This window comes from Numenius arquata, chromosome 23 (genome assembly GCF_964106895.1).
Source record: "Numenius arquata chromosome 23, bNumArq3.hap1.1, whole genome shotgun sequence".
Classification (NCBI taxonomy): domain Eukaryota; kingdom Metazoa; phylum Chordata; class Aves; order Charadriiformes; family Scolopacidae; genus Numenius; species Numenius arquata.
Genome location: NC_133598.1, coordinates 7,617,621 through 7,633,522, shown reverse-complemented (window position 1 = coordinate 7,633,522; position 15,902 = coordinate 7,617,621). Strand labels below are relative to the sequence as shown.

Sequence of the window (15,902 nt, the reverse complement as noted above, 5' to 3'; positions counted from 1 at the left end):
TTTCTCCTTCCGAGGCGGGGAGAACTGGGGCGAGGGGGGGGAGGGAGGTTTGCTCTTGAGTTTTAATTGCGATTTAATTTTCCGGGGGCCCGGGCGGCCTCGGGTTTTTTGTACGAAGGAGAAAATGAAAATAAAAACAAAGGCGGAGCTGAGGGCGGGGGCGGCGCCGGTCGCGGTCATTCCCCGTCATTTCTGCCGGAGGCGGAATAACCGGGGGGCGAGGGGCGTCCCGGTGCCCGGGTCCCTGCTCGGGGGCGCGCCCCGGGATGCTGCCGGCGGTGGCGGTGGCCGTGGCGGTGGTGGTGGCGGTGGCCATGGCTCTGCCTGCCGCCCCCGCGCTGCGGCACCTCCTGGCCCGTTCCGCGCTGCTCCGCGCCGCGGGCCGGTACCGGCGGCGGCTGGAGCTGCGGGGCAGCGAGGTGCGGCTGAGCCAGGAGCGGCGGCTGCGGCGGCTGCTGCCCCCCGGCACGGCCGGCGGTGAGCGGGGGGGGGTGATGGGGCGGGAGGGCGGCTGGGGGGGTCCCGGGGGTCGTCCCCCTCACCTCGCGCCTCTCTCGGCAGGTTCGGAGGCTTTCCGGGAACGACACCCCCTGGGGCAGAGCTGCCCTGAGGGGGCGCCGGGGGAGCAGGTCCCCCCGCTGTTCCCCTGGGCTCTGCTCCGCAGCTGCTGGGGCACCGACCCCCCTCTGCAGGTAGGGGGGCGCCGGGGCAGGGCAAGGGAGCGCAGGCACCCCACACGGGGAGGGCCGCGCTGCTGCCCCGGTCTGTCCTCCCTGACCCCAACCTCTCCCCACGCAGGGGTCCCTGCTCTACCTGGACACCCTCCGTGCTGCCTTCCCGCAGGCGCTGGCCTCCCGGGCCACTGCCCTGCTCTCCTGGGCACCCGGTGGCCACTGTGCCCCGGCAGGCTGGCCCCTGTCCACCCTGTACTGCACCCCGGCCGAGGCGGGGGCTCTGCCCTCGCGGGCTGCTGCACTGCGGGTGCAGCTGCTCTTCGCCCTGCGGACGCGTGCCCTGCACGTGCTGGAGGCTGGGCTGGCCACTGAGCTGCACGACGCGCTGGCGGCCCTGCGTGCCAGCTGGCCCGGGCTGGCCGAGGACCTGGCGCTGGGCAGGCTGAGCCCCCAGCCCGGGTTGCCCGAGGATGCACGGAGCCGGCTGCAGGCGCTGCTGATCCCTGACGCTGCCCGGGCGGCCGAGCTCCAGGCTGAGTGTGCCCTCGGTTTCGAGGGCATCGTGCAGCGCCTGTGGCCGCAGCTGGAGCTGGTGGTGGTGGGAACGGCGCACAGCGCAGAGAAGCTCTACTGCGACGCCCTCCGCCAGGCCGAGTGCAAGGGGCTGCCCTTCTACTGCCCCTTCTACCGGGCGGCAGGAGGTGAGTGTCCCCCACATGGGGCTGTCCCCACAGCCTGCCCTGGCTGCGCGGGGGGAGCCACTGTCCCCATAGACATGGGTGCATCTTGGTGCCACATCCCTCTCTGGAGAGACCTGCCTGCTCTCCAAAAACAGCTCTGTCCTGGCACCAGCCAAGAGGTTCCCCGTCAGAGGGTGGTGAGGCGGTGTGGGCAGGGATGGGAGGTCTGGGAGGGCTCACACTGCCCATGCTGCCCTCTGCCCAGCTCTGCTCGGGGTGAACCTGTGGCCAAAGGAGCCGGTGCCCCGATTCCTGCTGTGCCCAGACTGGGCTTTCTGTGAGTTCCTGCCCTACCCAGCTGAGGAGGAGCCGCGGACGGTGCTGCTGGGCGAGCTCTGGGAGGGACGCGAGTACAGGCTGGTCCTGACAGCACGGCCCGGAGAGTACAGGTGCCTGTTCCCTGCTGCGATGGTCATGGGGGGCTGCCGGCCCCAGCCCCGTGTACCTGGCATCGGCCCCCCTCACAGTCCCCCTGCCCACGCAGATGCCGTGCCGGGGAGGTGCTGAGGGTGGCCGGCTTCCACAAGCAGTGTCCCGTGGTGGAGCCCATCCGCAGGTGAGGACACCCTCTGCCCCTCACCTTGGGGGGCTGTGGAGGGGTCTTGTGCCGAGCAGGGTCCGGATGGGATGGTGCCAGTGGCACCCCCGGCACGAGGCACCCACCCGTGGCCCTGCACCACAGGGAGAGCCAGGCGCTGAGCGTGCGGGGCGAGAGCATCCCTGAGGAGCGGTTCTGCCGAAGCCTGTGCCGTGCCGTGGGCATGTGGCCGGGCGCTCGCCTGGTCGACTACGTCTGTGTGGAGAGTGTCCTGCTGGGTGAGTCCCCCCGCAAGCTGCCCCCCAAAAGTCCCCCCAAAAGCATGGCCAGTGCTGCCCGGGTGCTGCTGGCCCTCCTGCGCCCTGCTCGGCCCCGGGACTGTGGGCTGCGGGTGGCTTTAAGGTGCTGGTGGTGCTGCTGCAGGTGCCTCTTCGGGGGCCTGTGCCCCCCACTACGAGGTGTTTGTGGAGCTGCGGGGCCTGCGGGACCTGTCGGAGGGGCAGCGCTACAAGGTAAGGGGGACACAGGCTCTGCTCCAGGGCAAGTCCCCGCAGGCAGGCAGGTCTCCTTGCTGCCTGCACCCTGCCTGCACCCTGCCAGCTGGGCGGGCGAGGCAGTGGGGTGGCCGCAGGCAGGCGGTGGCGGTGCTGGCCCTGCAGCCCCTGCGCTGCCGGGATGCTTTGCTCCAGGGGGATGGTGGCTGGGGGACACAGGCACAGCCCAGCCTTGTCTGGGGGGCTGCAGCCGCCAGTGGGACCCTGGGCACTGCGGGGTGGGGCACGGCTGCTCCGCTGGGAAAGGGTGTTGGGGCAGCACGGGCAGCCTGGCTTCTCCCTGCAGCTGGACCAGTGTCTCCAGGAGGATTTCCCCATCTATAAGTCCTTCCGCTTCAAGGGCAGCATCGGGCCCCTGCGCCTGCACCTGGTGGGGGCCGGGGCCTTCGCCCGGCTGCGGGAGGCGCTGGGCTCCCCCCTCCCCATGCCCAGGGTCCTGCGGGAGGAGCGGCTGCTGCAGCTCATCCAGAGCACCGTCATCTCCTAGGGCAGCCCAGGGGGCCCACAGCCCTCCTGCCCCTGGGGTTCACTTGCCATGAGCCCCCCAGGGAGGGAGCGGGGCTGAATCCCTGGCAGAGAGTGGTGGGGGCCAAGGGGACCACCCCCGGAGGGTTTGGCTGAGTGTAGCGGATGGAGCCAGCAACATAAACTGTGCCCCTGCCCCGCGGTGGCAGCAGGCGCTGGGCACCGGTGGGGACCCCACTCGGTGCTGCCCGTGGGGATGGGGCAGGACCTGCAGCACCCCCCAGCCGAAACCTCCCCGGGAGCCAGGAGGAGCAGCGGAGCCTTGGCCCACGCAGGAACTCGGCTCATCCCTGCGCTGAGCTCCGGGGCCCTGTGGCATTTGGTCCCTTGGCAGGGACACCGTGGGCAGGGCATGGGGTGGCCAGGGATGGCAGGTGCCGTCTGGTTTAGGAAACAATAAGCTCCAGCGAGGGCTGCTTTTAATGTTTAAAAAAACAGAAGCAAAATAAAGGAGGATTATCTCTCAAAAATAAATAAAGGGCAGCGCTCTGGGATTGATTTTTTTTATACTATTATTTTTAATCCTCATTAAAGAGATTTCTTGACAACAGCCCCGACTCTGCTCTGGTGGTTGAGTTGCTGCCGTTGTTTCCTCGGGGGTCCTGGGGAAGGGGCAGCCATGAATATTTAACCAGTTCAGCGTCTGGCTGGGGCTCTGGGAGCGTCGGGCTGTTTGTGCCTTTGAGGCACAAATGTACCAGGCGGGAGGGATTGGTCTTTTCTCCTCCTGCTCGTTAAGGTTTATTTTAAGGGCCGGAGAGCTGTGGTGCTCGGGGAACCTGCTGTGCAGGCAGCTGCTGACGGGGTGGGGGCAAGCCAGGCCGCTGGCAGAGGACAATGTCTTGAACAAGGTCCACACAAAGCATCCCCCCGGCGCAACCAAAACCTCCGCCAGGGATGGAAGCCGGGGTAAGGCCCCTTCCTGCCAGCCCTGCCGGAAAAAAACCTGGGGCAAAATTCCTGGTGCAAGGAGGGGAGAAGCGGTGCCTGTGGCTGCAGGGGGGGGATGCCCTGGGGGGGGCCGTGAAACTGCAGTGACCTGCCTCCCCCCCCAGCAAAAGCCTTGACCCCCTGCCTGGGAGAGCTGTGCCGGCCCAGGGCTTCTTTTGGCAGCTCTGGCTCGGCTCGGTGTGGCACCACCGGCTCGAGTTGCCCCCGCCTGGGCACTGACCCCCCTGGAGACTGCAGGGGGGCGAGGGGGTGGGTGCCTCGCTGGGCACGGCCGGGCTGCGGGGTGCGGGCTCGGTTTGGGTACCAGGCTGCAGGGCGTGGGCTGGGCGGGGGTGCCCGGCTGCAGGGTGCGGGCTTGGCCCCGGTCCCGCCGGGATGGGGCGGCCGCCGGGCCCGGGCGCTGCGGCGCTGGGGGGAGGCCGGGGGTGCCGGTGCCCGGTCCCCGCTCCCCGCCGCTGCAGCCCGGGGCGGGGGGGCCGCGCCGTCCCCGTCCCCGTCGCCGTCCGCGGCCCCGCCCCCGGCGCAGCCCGTCCCCTCCTCCCGGCCGCGCCGCCTCCCTCCCGCTCCGCCACTGAGCCCGCAGCGGCGGCGGCGGCGGGCGCAGGCTCCGGGGGCGCCCGGGGCCCCGCGGCGGCCGCTGCCCTGAGGCCGCGGGGGATGGCGGAGGGGTCCCGGGGCGCCCCGCCGCCGGGCTCGCCCCGCCCCGCCGCCCCGCTGCCCAACGGGCCCCGCGGCGGCGGCGGCGGCGGCAGCCCCGGTTCGGGCTCGGGCAGCAGCAGCCGTGAGGACTCGGCGGAGCGGAGCCCCGCGCCCGCCGCGCCCCGGGCCAGCATCATGAAGGTGAGAGCCCCGCACCGGCCCCGGCCCCTCCCTCCCGCCCCGCCCCGCAGCAGACTCCGGCGCCCCCCGGGAGCGGCGCAGGGGTCAGGGGGCCGAGCCGTGCTCCGCGCGGGAGCTGCGCGTCCCCCGGCCCCGCCAGCCCGCGATGCTCGCCGTGCCCGCCGCCCACCCCGGGCGCCCACCGTGCCCGGCCGGGCGCTGCCCGCACCCGTGGGGCAGCTTTGCGGGGCCCCGGGGCAGCTGCAGCCCCGGATCGGTGCCCGGGGGTCACCCGCCCGGCCAGGAGTGGGGTTTTGCCTCCTGCCGCGGCACCGGGCTCGCCGGGGATGCTCTTGACAGGGCCAGCACGGCCCCCCCTCGCCCTGCTCGGCACCGTCGGTCCCCAAGGGCAAAGCCTGGCTCGGGCTTCGTGCGCTGCCGGGCCAGGCCTGTCCTCTCTGCGTGGCCGTGGATTACCCCGTCAGCCGCCACCAGTCCCGCGGGTCCCCAGCACGGCCACGCTGCTCCTGCCGTGGGAGCCACACCGCAGCATCACCCTGTCCTGCTGAGGGCACCCATGGGTGCCGGTGAGGAGACGCCTGCTCCTGGCTCCCCAGCACCTCGGGCCCAGCCCGGCCAGCTCCCGACCGGCTCCCGCCACGTCCCCGGAGCCGTGCCGTTGCCGGGTGGGGGCACCGGCGGGGCTGTGGGACAGGGAGGGTCTCTGGGGGTCTCCCGCGTGGGTGGGCAGTGGGTCACGTGCGTGCTTTCCTCAATGAGCCCCCCTTAATTGCTCTTATGCCGGCGAAGCTCGCTGACACAATAGGTCGCGTCCGCCCGGGACCCGCCTCCCCGCTCCTGGCAGCCTATTTTAAGCCGGGATTGCTCCGGTGCTATTAATACCCCGTGTGGGGGCTGTTCCCGTGGTACCGGCCCAGCCCCGCTCTTCTGCCCCCGGGACCCGCTTCCCTGGGCAGAGGCGTCGGCCGGAGGGACCCCGCGCTCCCCGGGATCCCGTTGCAAACTGTTGCGGGAGCGGCGGGGCTGTGCCCCGCGCACGGCGAGGAGACCTCCCGGTGCTCCCGAGCAGCCTGAGGCCGGGGCCGGTGCGCCGTCGGTGCCCGGTTTCCCTGGGGACCTCGCCGGGGTCTCCAGCTCTTCGCGGGGCCGGGCAGCAACGCTTCCCCGCCGCCGCCTGCCCGGGAACCAGTCGCGGGCGGGGGGTGAACCCCCGCTTGCCCCCGGGCTGGGGGCGATCCCCGTCACCACCGTGCGTCACGGCGGGATTTGGCCTCACGTGAAGGTCGGTGGCCTCGGGCCAGCGCGGGTGGGGGAGGGCTGGCGGGTCAGGCCTGGCCACCGTCCCCAGCCTGTGCTGGTCCGCCGCGCATCTCCGAGCCCACCCGGGGCCTGATCCTGCCCCGGTGCTGCAGGGCTGCAGGTCCCGAGTCCCACCGCCCTGAGCTCCCCGGGCTGGGCCTGTCTGTGCCCCAGGACCCCTCAGGGCGGGAGCGGGGGGCAGACACGCCGCCCGTGGGCACCAGTCGCCCACACCGCGCTCCTCCCGCCCTGGCCTGTCCGGGGGCAGCGGTCCTGCTACTGCCCCAGCGCCGCTCTCCTGTCCCTCGGCGGGGACAGGGGACAGAGCGGGTCCCCCGCCAGCCCCCCAGCCGCCACCGGCTGACACCCCCGGGCCGGGCAGGGGGTGGCTGCTGGGGACGTGGAGGCACATGTGGGGAGAGCTGCCGGCTCTGTTATTTTTTGGAATTTCCAGAGAAGGCCGGAGGAGTGAATCTGAAAGCGAGAACCGGCGGCTGCGCTGGGGCAGGGGGAGCCCGGGGCCGGCCTCGCCGGGCGTCAGAGCTGGCTCCGGGCAGCGACAGGGCATCCCCGTCCCCTGGCTGGAGGAGCTGCTCCCGGCTTCCTTCTCAGGCTGGAAGCGGAGGGGGCTGGAGGTCCGGTGGGCTGGGAGGATGCCGGAGAGGGACTGTGGGGGTGCTGGATCTGTTCCTCCCCGCTGCAGGAGGTGACCCTTCCCCAGCGCCCCGCTGTCCCGTCCCCTGCGTGGGCCCCGTCCCGCGCCAGCCCCAGGAGCCGTGCGGTGCCTCCGTGCGGGGCTCCGGCTCCACGGCCCCTCGCTGGGGAGCGGCAGCTGGTGCCGCGGGGGGCGGATGTGTCACTCGCTCTCTTCTTGGCAGGGAACGAACGGCGGCAGAAAAGCCCTGGCTGTGCCCGGCCTCCCACTGCCTCCGCTCCGGTGCTGCCGGCTGCTGCCCGCATCCCTGCTCGCGCTGCCCGGCCCGAGGCGGGGGCGAGCGGGAAGAGCCGGGATGTGGGGAAACTGGCTGTGGATGAGTCCCGAATCAACCAGGCTGGGGAACAGCCCCCGTTCCCCGGGCGAGAGGCGTCCCCACGGCCGGGCGGGCGGCGGTCCTGCACCCCGGGCTGGGCAGCCGAGCCGCGGGCGGGCGGGCCGCCTCAGCCCCCACAGGCTTTCAGTTCCTGTCTGCTGCTGCGCGGCGGGGACCCCCCCGGCCGGCCCTCGGGCGATAACGGGAAGGAATGGGCGGCCGATGGGCCCTTCCCCATCCCCGGGCTGGGGAGCCGGTTGCTTTGGCCGGTAGCGGCGGCGGTCACGTGGCGGCTGAGATTAAAGCTGCCGCGCTCGCCAGGGCACTAATCGCGGGACGTAATTGCCTGAAGAGGTGCCCAGCACACGCTGCAGAGCCGGGCGGGGCGCCGGCACCGGGCTTCGGACGTGCCCGCCGTGCCCAGCCTGATGCCCGCGCCCGCCATGGTCGGTATCGGCACCGCGTCTTCCCCGCGCGGAGCCGGGCCGTGCGGGAGCGGTGTGCGGGAGCGGTGTGTGTGGCAGCGCTGGCAGGAGCCCCGCCTGCTTGCTGCCAGCTCGGCGGCAGGGCGTGCGGGATGCCCTGCTCCTGCCGGAGCCCTGCCCCGTGCCCGGGGATGCTCCGTGCTCCCGCGGCCGTGGGTGCCGCCTCCTCCCGCCTCCGCTGCCGATGGAGCTCCGTGGCTCCGGCTGCCCGCACCGCTCCCGCCCGCACCGCGCGGGGCACCTCGCAGGGCTCCCCCAGGCTCGACGCCCGCCCGAGAAGCGCCGGTGCGACGGGCTACCGGGGAGCGGCGGCTTTTGCTCACGGGTCCCCGGGCCGAGGTGTGAAGCCGGCGGGCGGGAGGCCCGTGTGCCACCGGCTCGCTGGGGGCAAACACCGGGAGCTCCGGGAGCTGCACCCCAAAGCGCCGCAGCAGGCACCCCCTCCCCTTGCCCAAGCCCTGGGGGGCTGCCGGGAGAGCGTTGCGGGGGGGGGGTGTGTGCCCGGCGGAGCTGTGCCGGAGGGTGGGTCTGGCTGCGGTGGGCGCAGCGGGGGCAGGTCCCCGGGCGCTGGGTGCACGCAGGCCCCCCGCCCGTGTTTCCTTTCCGGATGGATTTCCTGTTTTCGGCTGTGGGGCCCGGTGCGGAGCCGCCCGGGGTGGGGTGCGCCGGGGCGGGGGGGGAGAGGGTCTGCAGAGGTGCGGGGGGGGTCCTGCTCGGGGCAGGAGGGGGCCGCTCCCCGGTGCCAGCCGTCACCCCGCGGGGGGGCGGGGGCCGGGGCTGCCCGTCAGTGGGGCGCTCAGATTGCTGCTCGCAGGAAGCGTCCCCGCGGCGAGTCCTTCCCCGCGGGGCTGGCCCCATGGCATGACCTGCCGCTGAGCCCCCCCGCTGAGCAGGGCTGGCCGGGGTCCTGCACCCCGCAACAGTGGCCCCGGCAGCCGGGTCCCCGGCTGAGCCCCGGGGGCGATTGCCCCGGGTGGGGCTTCGGGGGATGCCATGCATCACCACCCCCCTGCCCGGGGAGGCTGCTGCTGCCGGCTGGGGGGCCCAACAGCCGGCCTGAGCAGGGGACACCCCCCTGGGAGCCGGCTGGCACGGAGGCAGGGTCCTGGCGCTCGGGGGGCTCCCCGGAGCAATCTGGCAGCGGGACGATGCGAAGGGCTCCTGCATCTGAGCTGGGGGGAACGACCCCCATGCGAGGCCGAGTGGGGGTCATGGAGCGGGGCTGCAGCAGAGCAGCTGGCTCCAGCGTGGGGCCGGGGGCTGGGGCTGATCCCCCTGCCCAGGGCACTGTGCCCTGGGCACCCCCGGGGTGAGCTGGCCTTCGTGACACCTCCCGATTGCCCTGGGCCGGGGCTGCCTGGCCCCACGGGGGCAGATCCAGACCCTTTGGGGTGAGGCACGGGGATGTGCTTGCCCAGGCCACCAGCCCACTCTGCTGTGGGACTTCTCGGGGTACCTGAGGGGGACACCCCCTTGCCCCCAACCTGTGTAGCTGGGCAGGACCTGCCTCTGCCAGAGACACCACCAGATTAGAGGTGACTCACCATAATCTTGAAGTGGATTAAATCTCCTCCTGCTGCACTACTTAATGAAATCCATCCCATAATATGCTCCCAGCCCTGCTGTTCCCCCTCATCCCCCTCCCTCTCCAGCCCCTTGGCACCAGGATCCCCCTTCCCTGCTGAGGGGCAGGGCTGGCGCAGGGGTACGGGCAGAGTGCGGGCGTGGGGTGCAGGCAGCAAACAGCCCGTACCCCCAGGACCCCATATGGGCAGCAGCAGTCACAGGCTCTGCAGGATGGGGCTGTGGGTCGTGCTTGTCCCCAGTGTGTGGCACTTGCAGGTGGCTGTCCTGCTCTGCTACCAGGCAGATGGAGTGGGGGAGTCTGACTGGGGCTCCCCAGAAGCAGCTCTGCCCCTGCCTCGGGGTGCCCCAGGCATCCTCACACTCCACTGCTGTGGTACCTGGGATCGGTGCCTGGGATGCAGGGGAAGGCATGAGGGGCTGTGTCGTGTGCCCCTCTGCAGGGATGGGGCTGCTGTGGGCACAGGCTGGTCCTGCCAGGTGCCTGTCTTCCTCCGGTGTCCCCAGGCCAGGGAGCCGGGGACCGTGCCGGGCTGCCTGTGCATGGCTGTGCCTCTGCGGGTGAGTGAGCAGTGGGGAAGGATCCGGCTCAGGGCCGGGAGCAGGAAGGAAGGAAGGAAAGCAGAGTTAAAATAAGCCAGGCAGTGAGCCGTGGGGGAGGCCAGGGCTGGAGCCGGCTCCCAGCCTCCAGGGAGATGGTTGGACTGGGGTGGACTGGGCTTTGTGTGGCACTGGGGCACCCTGGGATGCTGAGCTGTGCATTGGGGCTAGGGTGGGGAGAGCTTGTGGCAGGGGGGTGTCGGGAACCGGTGGGGTGCGCGCTGCCTGTCCCATCCCTGACGGCTCTGCCCCCTTCTCCCACCCCGGCAGGATGGCTCCCGGCAGCGCCCACCACAGAAAAAGAAGACAGTGTCCTTCAGCACTATGCCCAACGACCGCAAGATCAACAGCACGGCCGCCTGCATCTCCTTCATGCTGGAGGGCTGCGAGCTGAAGAAGGTGCGCTCCAACTCCCGCATGTACAGCCGCTTCTTTGTGCTGGATGCTGACATGCGCTCTGTGCGCTGGGAGCCCTCCAAGAAGGACTCAGAGAAGGCCAAGATTGAGATCAAGTCGGTCAAAGAGGTGCGTGTGGGCAAGAAGACACCCATCCTGCGCAGCAATGGCCTCTCCGACCAGTTCCCAGATGAGTGCGCCTTCTCCATCATTTACGGAGACAACTACGAGTCCCTGGACCTGGTGGCCAGCTCAGCTGATGTGGTGAGCGCCTGGGTGATGGGGCTCCGGTACTTGGTGTCCTATGGGAAGCACACCCCTGAAGCGCCCGGGACCAGCCACCCCAGCCTCCGGACTTCCTGGATCTCCTCTGTCTTTGACCTTGCCGACCTGGAGAAGTCTGGCCACATCCCTGTGTCCCGGGCTGTGCAGCTGATCAAAGCGCTCAACCCAGGCATGAAGACCTCCACCATTGAGCTGAAGTTCAAGGAGCTGCAGAAGGCCAGTGAGCGTCCCAGCACGGAGGTGGCCTGTGACCTCTTCGTGGAGGCGTACTGCGAGCTCTGCACCCGCCCTGAGATCTTCTTCCTTCTGGTGCAGTTCTCCAGCAACAAGGAGTACCTGGGTCTGAAGGACCTGCTGATGTTCCTGGAGGTGGAGCAGGGCATGGAGGGGGTGACGGAGGAGAAGTGCTTGGAGATTGTCAGCAAGTACGAGCCCTCCAAGGAGGGCCGGGAGAAGGGCTACCTGGCCATCGATGGCTTCACGCGCTACCTGCTCTCCGCTGACTGCTCCATCTTTGACCCGCAGCACCGCAAGGTGTGCCAGGACATGGCGCAGCCCCTCTCCCACTACTATATCAGCTCTGCCCACAGCGCCTGCCTGCTGGAGGACAACTTCTGGGGCCGCTCGGACATCAGTGGCTACATCAGCGCCCTGGGCCTGGGCTGCCGCAGCATCGAGCTGGTGCTGTGGGACGGCCCCGAGGGCGAGCCCGTGGTCTACACCAGCCCCTCGGCCGCCTCCTGCATGCCCTTCCGTGCTGTGGTGGGGTTGATCGACCAGCACGCCTTCACCGCCTCCGCCTACCCCCTCATCCTCTGCCTGGTGGTACGCTGCTCGGCCCCCCAGCAGCGCCTCGCCGCCCAGTGCCTGCGCAAGACACTGGGGGAGAAGCTGTACCTGGAGCCCCCCAACCCTGCCGCCTCCTACCTGCCCTCCCCGGAGCAGCTCAAGGGCCGCATCCTCATCAAGGGCAAGAAGCTGCCCCCCGGCTGCGAGGACAGCGAGGGGGAGGTGTCGGATGAGGAGGAAGGCTGGGAGCTGGCGCGACGGCTGGGCCAGGAGGACCGGGAGGCGCCAGAGGGAGGTGGCCCACGGCGGGTGCGCCTCAGCCGGGAGCTCTCGGAGCTGGTGAGCCTCTGCCAGGCCGTCCCCTTCCAGGACTTTGAGAGCTCGCGGCGCGGGCAGCGCTACTGGGAGATGTGCTCCTTCAGCGAGGTGGAGGCGGGACGCTTTGCCAACGAGTGCCCAGCCGAGCTGGTGAGCTACAACAAGCGGTTCCTCTCCCGCGTCTACCCCAGCCCCATGCGCATCGACGCCAGCAACATGAACCCCCAGGACTTCTGGAAGTGCGGCTGCCAGATGGTGGCCATGAACTACCAGACGCCGGGGCTCATGATGGACCTGAATGCGGGCTGGTTCCGGCAGAACGGGGCCTGTGGTTACGTCCTCCGCCCCGCCATCATGCGGGAGGAGGTCTCCTACTTCAGTGCCAACGCCAAGGACTCCTTGCCTGGGGTGCCTGCACAGCTCCTGCACCTCAAGGTCATCAGTGGGCAGAACCTGCCCAAGCCCAAGGGCTCGGGGGCCAAGGGGGAGGTGGTGGAGCCCTACGTCTGCGCCGAGATCCATGGCATCCCAGCCGACTGCGCCGAGCACCGCACGAAGACGGCCATGCAGAGTGGGGACAACCCTGTCTTTGACGAGAGCCTGGAGTTCCAGATCAACCTGCCGGAGCTGGCTGTCCTGCGCTTCGTCGTGCTGGACGATGACTACATCGGGGATGAGTTCATCGCCCAGTACACCATCCCCTTCGAGTGCCTGCAGCCTGGCTACCGCCACGTCCCCCTCCAGTCCCTGGCTGGGGAGCCCTTGCCCCACGCCACCCTCTTTGTGCACGTGGCCATCACTGACCGCCGCGGCGGGGGGAAGGGACACCGCCGGGGGCTGGCGGGGCGCCGGGGCCGCCGGGTGAGGGAGTATACCTCCACCAAGGCCACTGGCATCAAGGCCATTGACGAGGTCTTCCGGACGGCCACCCAGCCACTGCGGGAGGCCACCGACCTGCGGGAGAATGTGCAGGTATGGGCCCTGCAGAGGCACTGGGGGACCTGGTTTCTGTGGGGGAGGACAGGGCTGGAGTGTGAGTGGTGGGGAGCCCAAGGAATGCAGGTGAGGAGCCTCATCTGGAGCAGAGAGCTGGGGGAAACGGGGCAATCCAAGGGGTGCTCTTGGGGGCCCTCTGGGGCTGGGGCCCTGATGCTGGTCTCTGTCTGCAGAACGCACTGGTCTCCTTCAAGGAGCTGTGTGGCCTGACACCCGCCGCCAACATGAAGCAGTGCATCCTGACGGTGGCCACGTGGCTGCTGCACAGTGACAGCGCGCCTAGTGTCACCCTCAACCTGGCAGAGCAGTACCCCCCCATGGAGGCCAAGGGCCCCATCCCGGACCTGCTGCGCAAGGTCCTCACTGCCTACGAGACGGTAAGTGCCCATTCCACCGGGGCTTGGCTCCTTGCAGAGATGCTCCAGCAGCACCGGGACCACCACCCTGCCCAGGACAGGGGACCCCGAACTCACTGCACCCATGCAGGTGCAGGGGGAGGCTGGCGGGGGGGCTGAGTGGTGGGCTGTCCAGGGAGGAGGCTGTCGAGGTGCAGGCTCACTCAGCTCAGTACGAGCCCTGGGAACCTGCAGCCCCTGTCCCCCTGCCTGCACTGCCTGCACCCTGTGCCGGAGCCGGCTGGCGGGGCATCCCGCAGTCCCGCCTGGGGGGAGAAATCCCATTAATGGCCCAGCCAGAGCCGCTTCCTTCCTTTGTGTTGGAGGGGGACCTGGCCGCTGGCCAGGCGCTGGTCACACCACACCTGGCTGGGCCAGACCCCGGCCACCAAGCCAGAGGAAGGGGCAAGCCCCGCCTGAGCCCCTTCTCCCCATCCACTCTTCCGGGGGTTGCGTGGGGCCAGGGGGCTGCCCAGCTCCTCACGCTGCCCCTCTCTCCAGATGATCCAGACCAGCCGGACGCTGATCGAGTCCGCCGACGCGGTGTACGGGAAGCTCATCCAGGCGCAGCAGGCAGGTGGGTGCCAGGGGACCCCCTCCCCCCGGTGCTGCTCCACCCCAGACACGTCCCGGGAGGGGGCGACAAAGCTGGGCTGGGGACTCGTGTCTCCGCAGGCCTCGGTTCTGGGGTGCTGGCACCAGGCTCCGGAGCTGGGCACGGGAACGGCCATGTGTGCCGGTGGTTTTGGCCGTGCACTTTCACGCCAGCGGTGTGCAGAGGACGAGGGGTGCGTGTGTGCACCACGGGTGGTTGCGTGCCGTGGCCGGGGTTCAGCAGCAGAGCAGCCGGGGCCGGCCGGCCGTGGGAGAGTGGTTTGCGGCTGGGGCGGCCCCGAGCCCGGCTCCGCGGTTTTCCCGTGTCCCGGCAGCACCGGGTGGGCGCCGGGAGGCTGCCCGGTGCCGGGCGGGTGGGCTGCAGAGGCTGTGGGGGAAGGAAGGGGGGGGGGGTAGGGAGGGGAGCGGAGGAGGCTGATGAGGAAGCGGGGAAGAGTCATTAGCTGCCAAACGCCAGAATATAATTAGCACCAGAAATAACAGACTGGGGCTGACGGTAGAAGTGGCAACTGAATGTTACGACTTCCAAGACACATGGCTGAACCCACACAGGCAGGTGCTGCCGGCTACCTGCCCCGGTCCTCCCCCCACGGCCTGTCCCAGCCCCTCCCGGCGGCTGCCCGGGACCCCCGGCCCCGCTCCAGGCACCCACGGCTGCACAGCCCCTCCGCAGGCTGGGGCCCCGCAGGGTCAGCCCCGACCACCCCCGACTGCCGGCCCGGGGGCTCGTGTGGGCTCCCCGCGGGGCTGGGAGAGCCGCCAGGAGCTGGAGGGGCCGGGGGGGGGGGAAGCAGGGGCCCCCTCTGCCCCCCCGCCAGTACCAGCCTTGCTGCCAGCAGCCCTGTTTGTTCCCTGCTGGCGCGGCAGCCCGGAACTCTCCCCGAGCTCTTGGCTTTGGGCTCCGCCGCCGCTGCCAGCGCCGGGGGAAACGGCGGGGGGGGGGGGCGCGGGATGCGGGGCTGGGATGGGGGGCTCGGGGGGGCACTGCGCCCTCCTGCGCCGCTCTGGCTGCGGGAGCTCCGCTGCTGTGCTGTGGTGCGGTGGTTGCCGCGGGGCAGAGGGGCTCTGGGGGGGGGCGGCCCCTCGAGGCGGTGGCAGGCTGTACTTTGGGGGGCTGCACCCCCTCACCCCCTCCCTCCGTGCCCGGAACAGCCCCTGCGATGCCGGCCCGGCGGTGCCCGGCCCGGGGGTGCCGCGGGGGTCCGGGGAGGCGCCGGTTGCGGGAGGGGGTGCGGGGCTGGGGGGTGCTGATTGACGGCGCGTGGGCGAGCGGGCGCGCGTGGGAGCCCTCGCGTGGGCCCGGAGCCGGTGCTGCGTCAGGAGGGGTAAATATAGCACCCGCTCACGGGGACGTCACGCGCTGCACGGCGCGGGGGCCCGCGATCCGGGGAGGGGGGGGGGGGGGGGCGCTCTGAACCCCCCGGGTGGGCCGCGGGGGGGAGCATGTCTCTGCCCACCAAGGGCTGGGGCCCAGCGTGGGGCCGGGGCCCGGGGGGGGGGGAGCCCCCCGTTGTTCCCGGCCCGGGGAGGGTCTCGGGGCTGCTGGGGCCGGGCCGTCCCCGTGGCCCCGCGCCCGCTGAGCGCCGCTCCCGCCCGCAGGGATGGATTTCCACAAGGAGCTGCCCCGCATCGAGGCCAAGGAGGGGCTGCGGGGCCGCAAGCTGCAGAAGGCGCTGGAGAGCTTCGCCTGGAACATCACCGTCCTGAAGGTGAGGGGCGAGGGCTGCGCCGCCCCCTCCCCTCCCCAGCCGCCCCCCGGGGATGCTCCCTGAGCGCTGCGGGTGCCACCGGCCAGTTCAGGGGGTCCCGGCGGTGCCCCGAGGCCTCCCGCGGGGCAGTGGCCGTGGGGCAGCCCATCGGCCCCCGGCCCTGACACCGCCCCTCTCCCCGCGCAGGGCCAGGCCGACCTCCTGAAGCACGCCAAGGCGGAGGCGCTGGACAACCTGTGGCAGATCCACAACGCGGGGCAGTCCTGCGGCATCGGCAGGAACGGCTCGGCCTCGCCGGAGCCCTCCCGGCTGCGCGCCCCGCTGGAGCCCATCCCGGAGACGGAAGGAGGCGGCGACGCGGCGTCCTGCTGACCCCGGCCTGGGGCTCGGGGGCCCGGACTGAGCACCCCCCGGCCCGCAGGGGCCGGGACCAGGGAGCCCCAGCCTGCCCAGGGACGGGCAGATGCCGGCCCGCAGGCTCGGTGTGCGTGGAGGGACGCTTGCGGGGCCGCTGCCCGCGCTCTGCCGTGCTGAGGGGCTGCAGCGGGGCCCGGTGGGGAGGTCGGCGAGGGGTGTTC

The 15,902-nt window shown here is 71.1% G+C and overlaps 2 protein-coding genes across 2 annotated transcripts; both read left to right on the top strand.

Moving 5' to 3' along the window:
- Positions 1-266: 266 nt before the first annotated feature.
- Positions 267-2,993, top strand: GHDC (GH3 domain containing). The gene is made up of 8 exons (XM_074162986.1): positions 267-477; positions 562-692; positions 799-1,375; positions 1,620-1,803; positions 1,899-1,970; positions 2,097-2,230; positions 2,376-2,464; positions 2,793-2,993. The coding sequence occupies exons 1-8, from the start codon at positions 267-269 to the stop codon at positions 2,991-2,993; spliced, it is 1,599 nt and encodes a 532-aa protein (XP_074019087.1).
- Positions 2,994-4,639: 1,646 nt separating this feature from the next.
- On the top strand, positions 4,640-15,696 carry LOC141474672 (inactive phospholipase C-like protein 2). The gene is made up of 6 exons (XM_074162683.1): positions 4,640-4,822; positions 10,092-12,581; positions 12,779-12,982; positions 13,502-13,577; positions 15,215-15,324; positions 15,511-15,696. The coding sequence occupies exons 1-6, from the start codon at positions 4,640-4,642 to the stop codon at positions 15,694-15,696; spliced, it is 3,249 nt and encodes a 1,082-aa protein (XP_074018784.1).
- Positions 15,697-15,902: the final 206 nt, after the last annotated feature.

Coding starts and splice junctions, on each gene's coding strand:
- GHDC (XM_074162986.1), top strand. CDS start 267: ATGCTGCCGGCGGTGGCGGTGGCCGTGGCGGTGGTGGTGGCGGTGGCC. Junction 478..561: donor GCCCCCCGGCACGGCCGGCG/GTGAGCGGGGGG, acceptor CTCTCTCGGCAG/GTTCGGAGGCTTTCCGGGAA. Junction 1,971..2,096: donor GTGGTGGAGCCCATCCGCAG/GTGAGGACACCC, acceptor CCTGCACCACAG/GGAGAGCCAGGCGCTGAGCG.
- LOC141474672 (XM_074162683.1), top strand. CDS start 4,640: ATGGCGGAGGGGTCCCGGGGCGCCCCGCCGCCGGGCTCGCCCCGCCCC. Junction 4,823..10,091: donor CCCGGGCCAGCATCATGAAG/GTGAGAGCCCCG, acceptor CCACCCCGGCAG/GATGGCTCCCGGCAGCGCCC. Junction 12,582..12,778: donor ACCTGCGGGAGAATGTGCAG/GTATGGGCCCTG, acceptor CTCTGTCTGCAG/AACGCACTGGTCTCCTTCAA.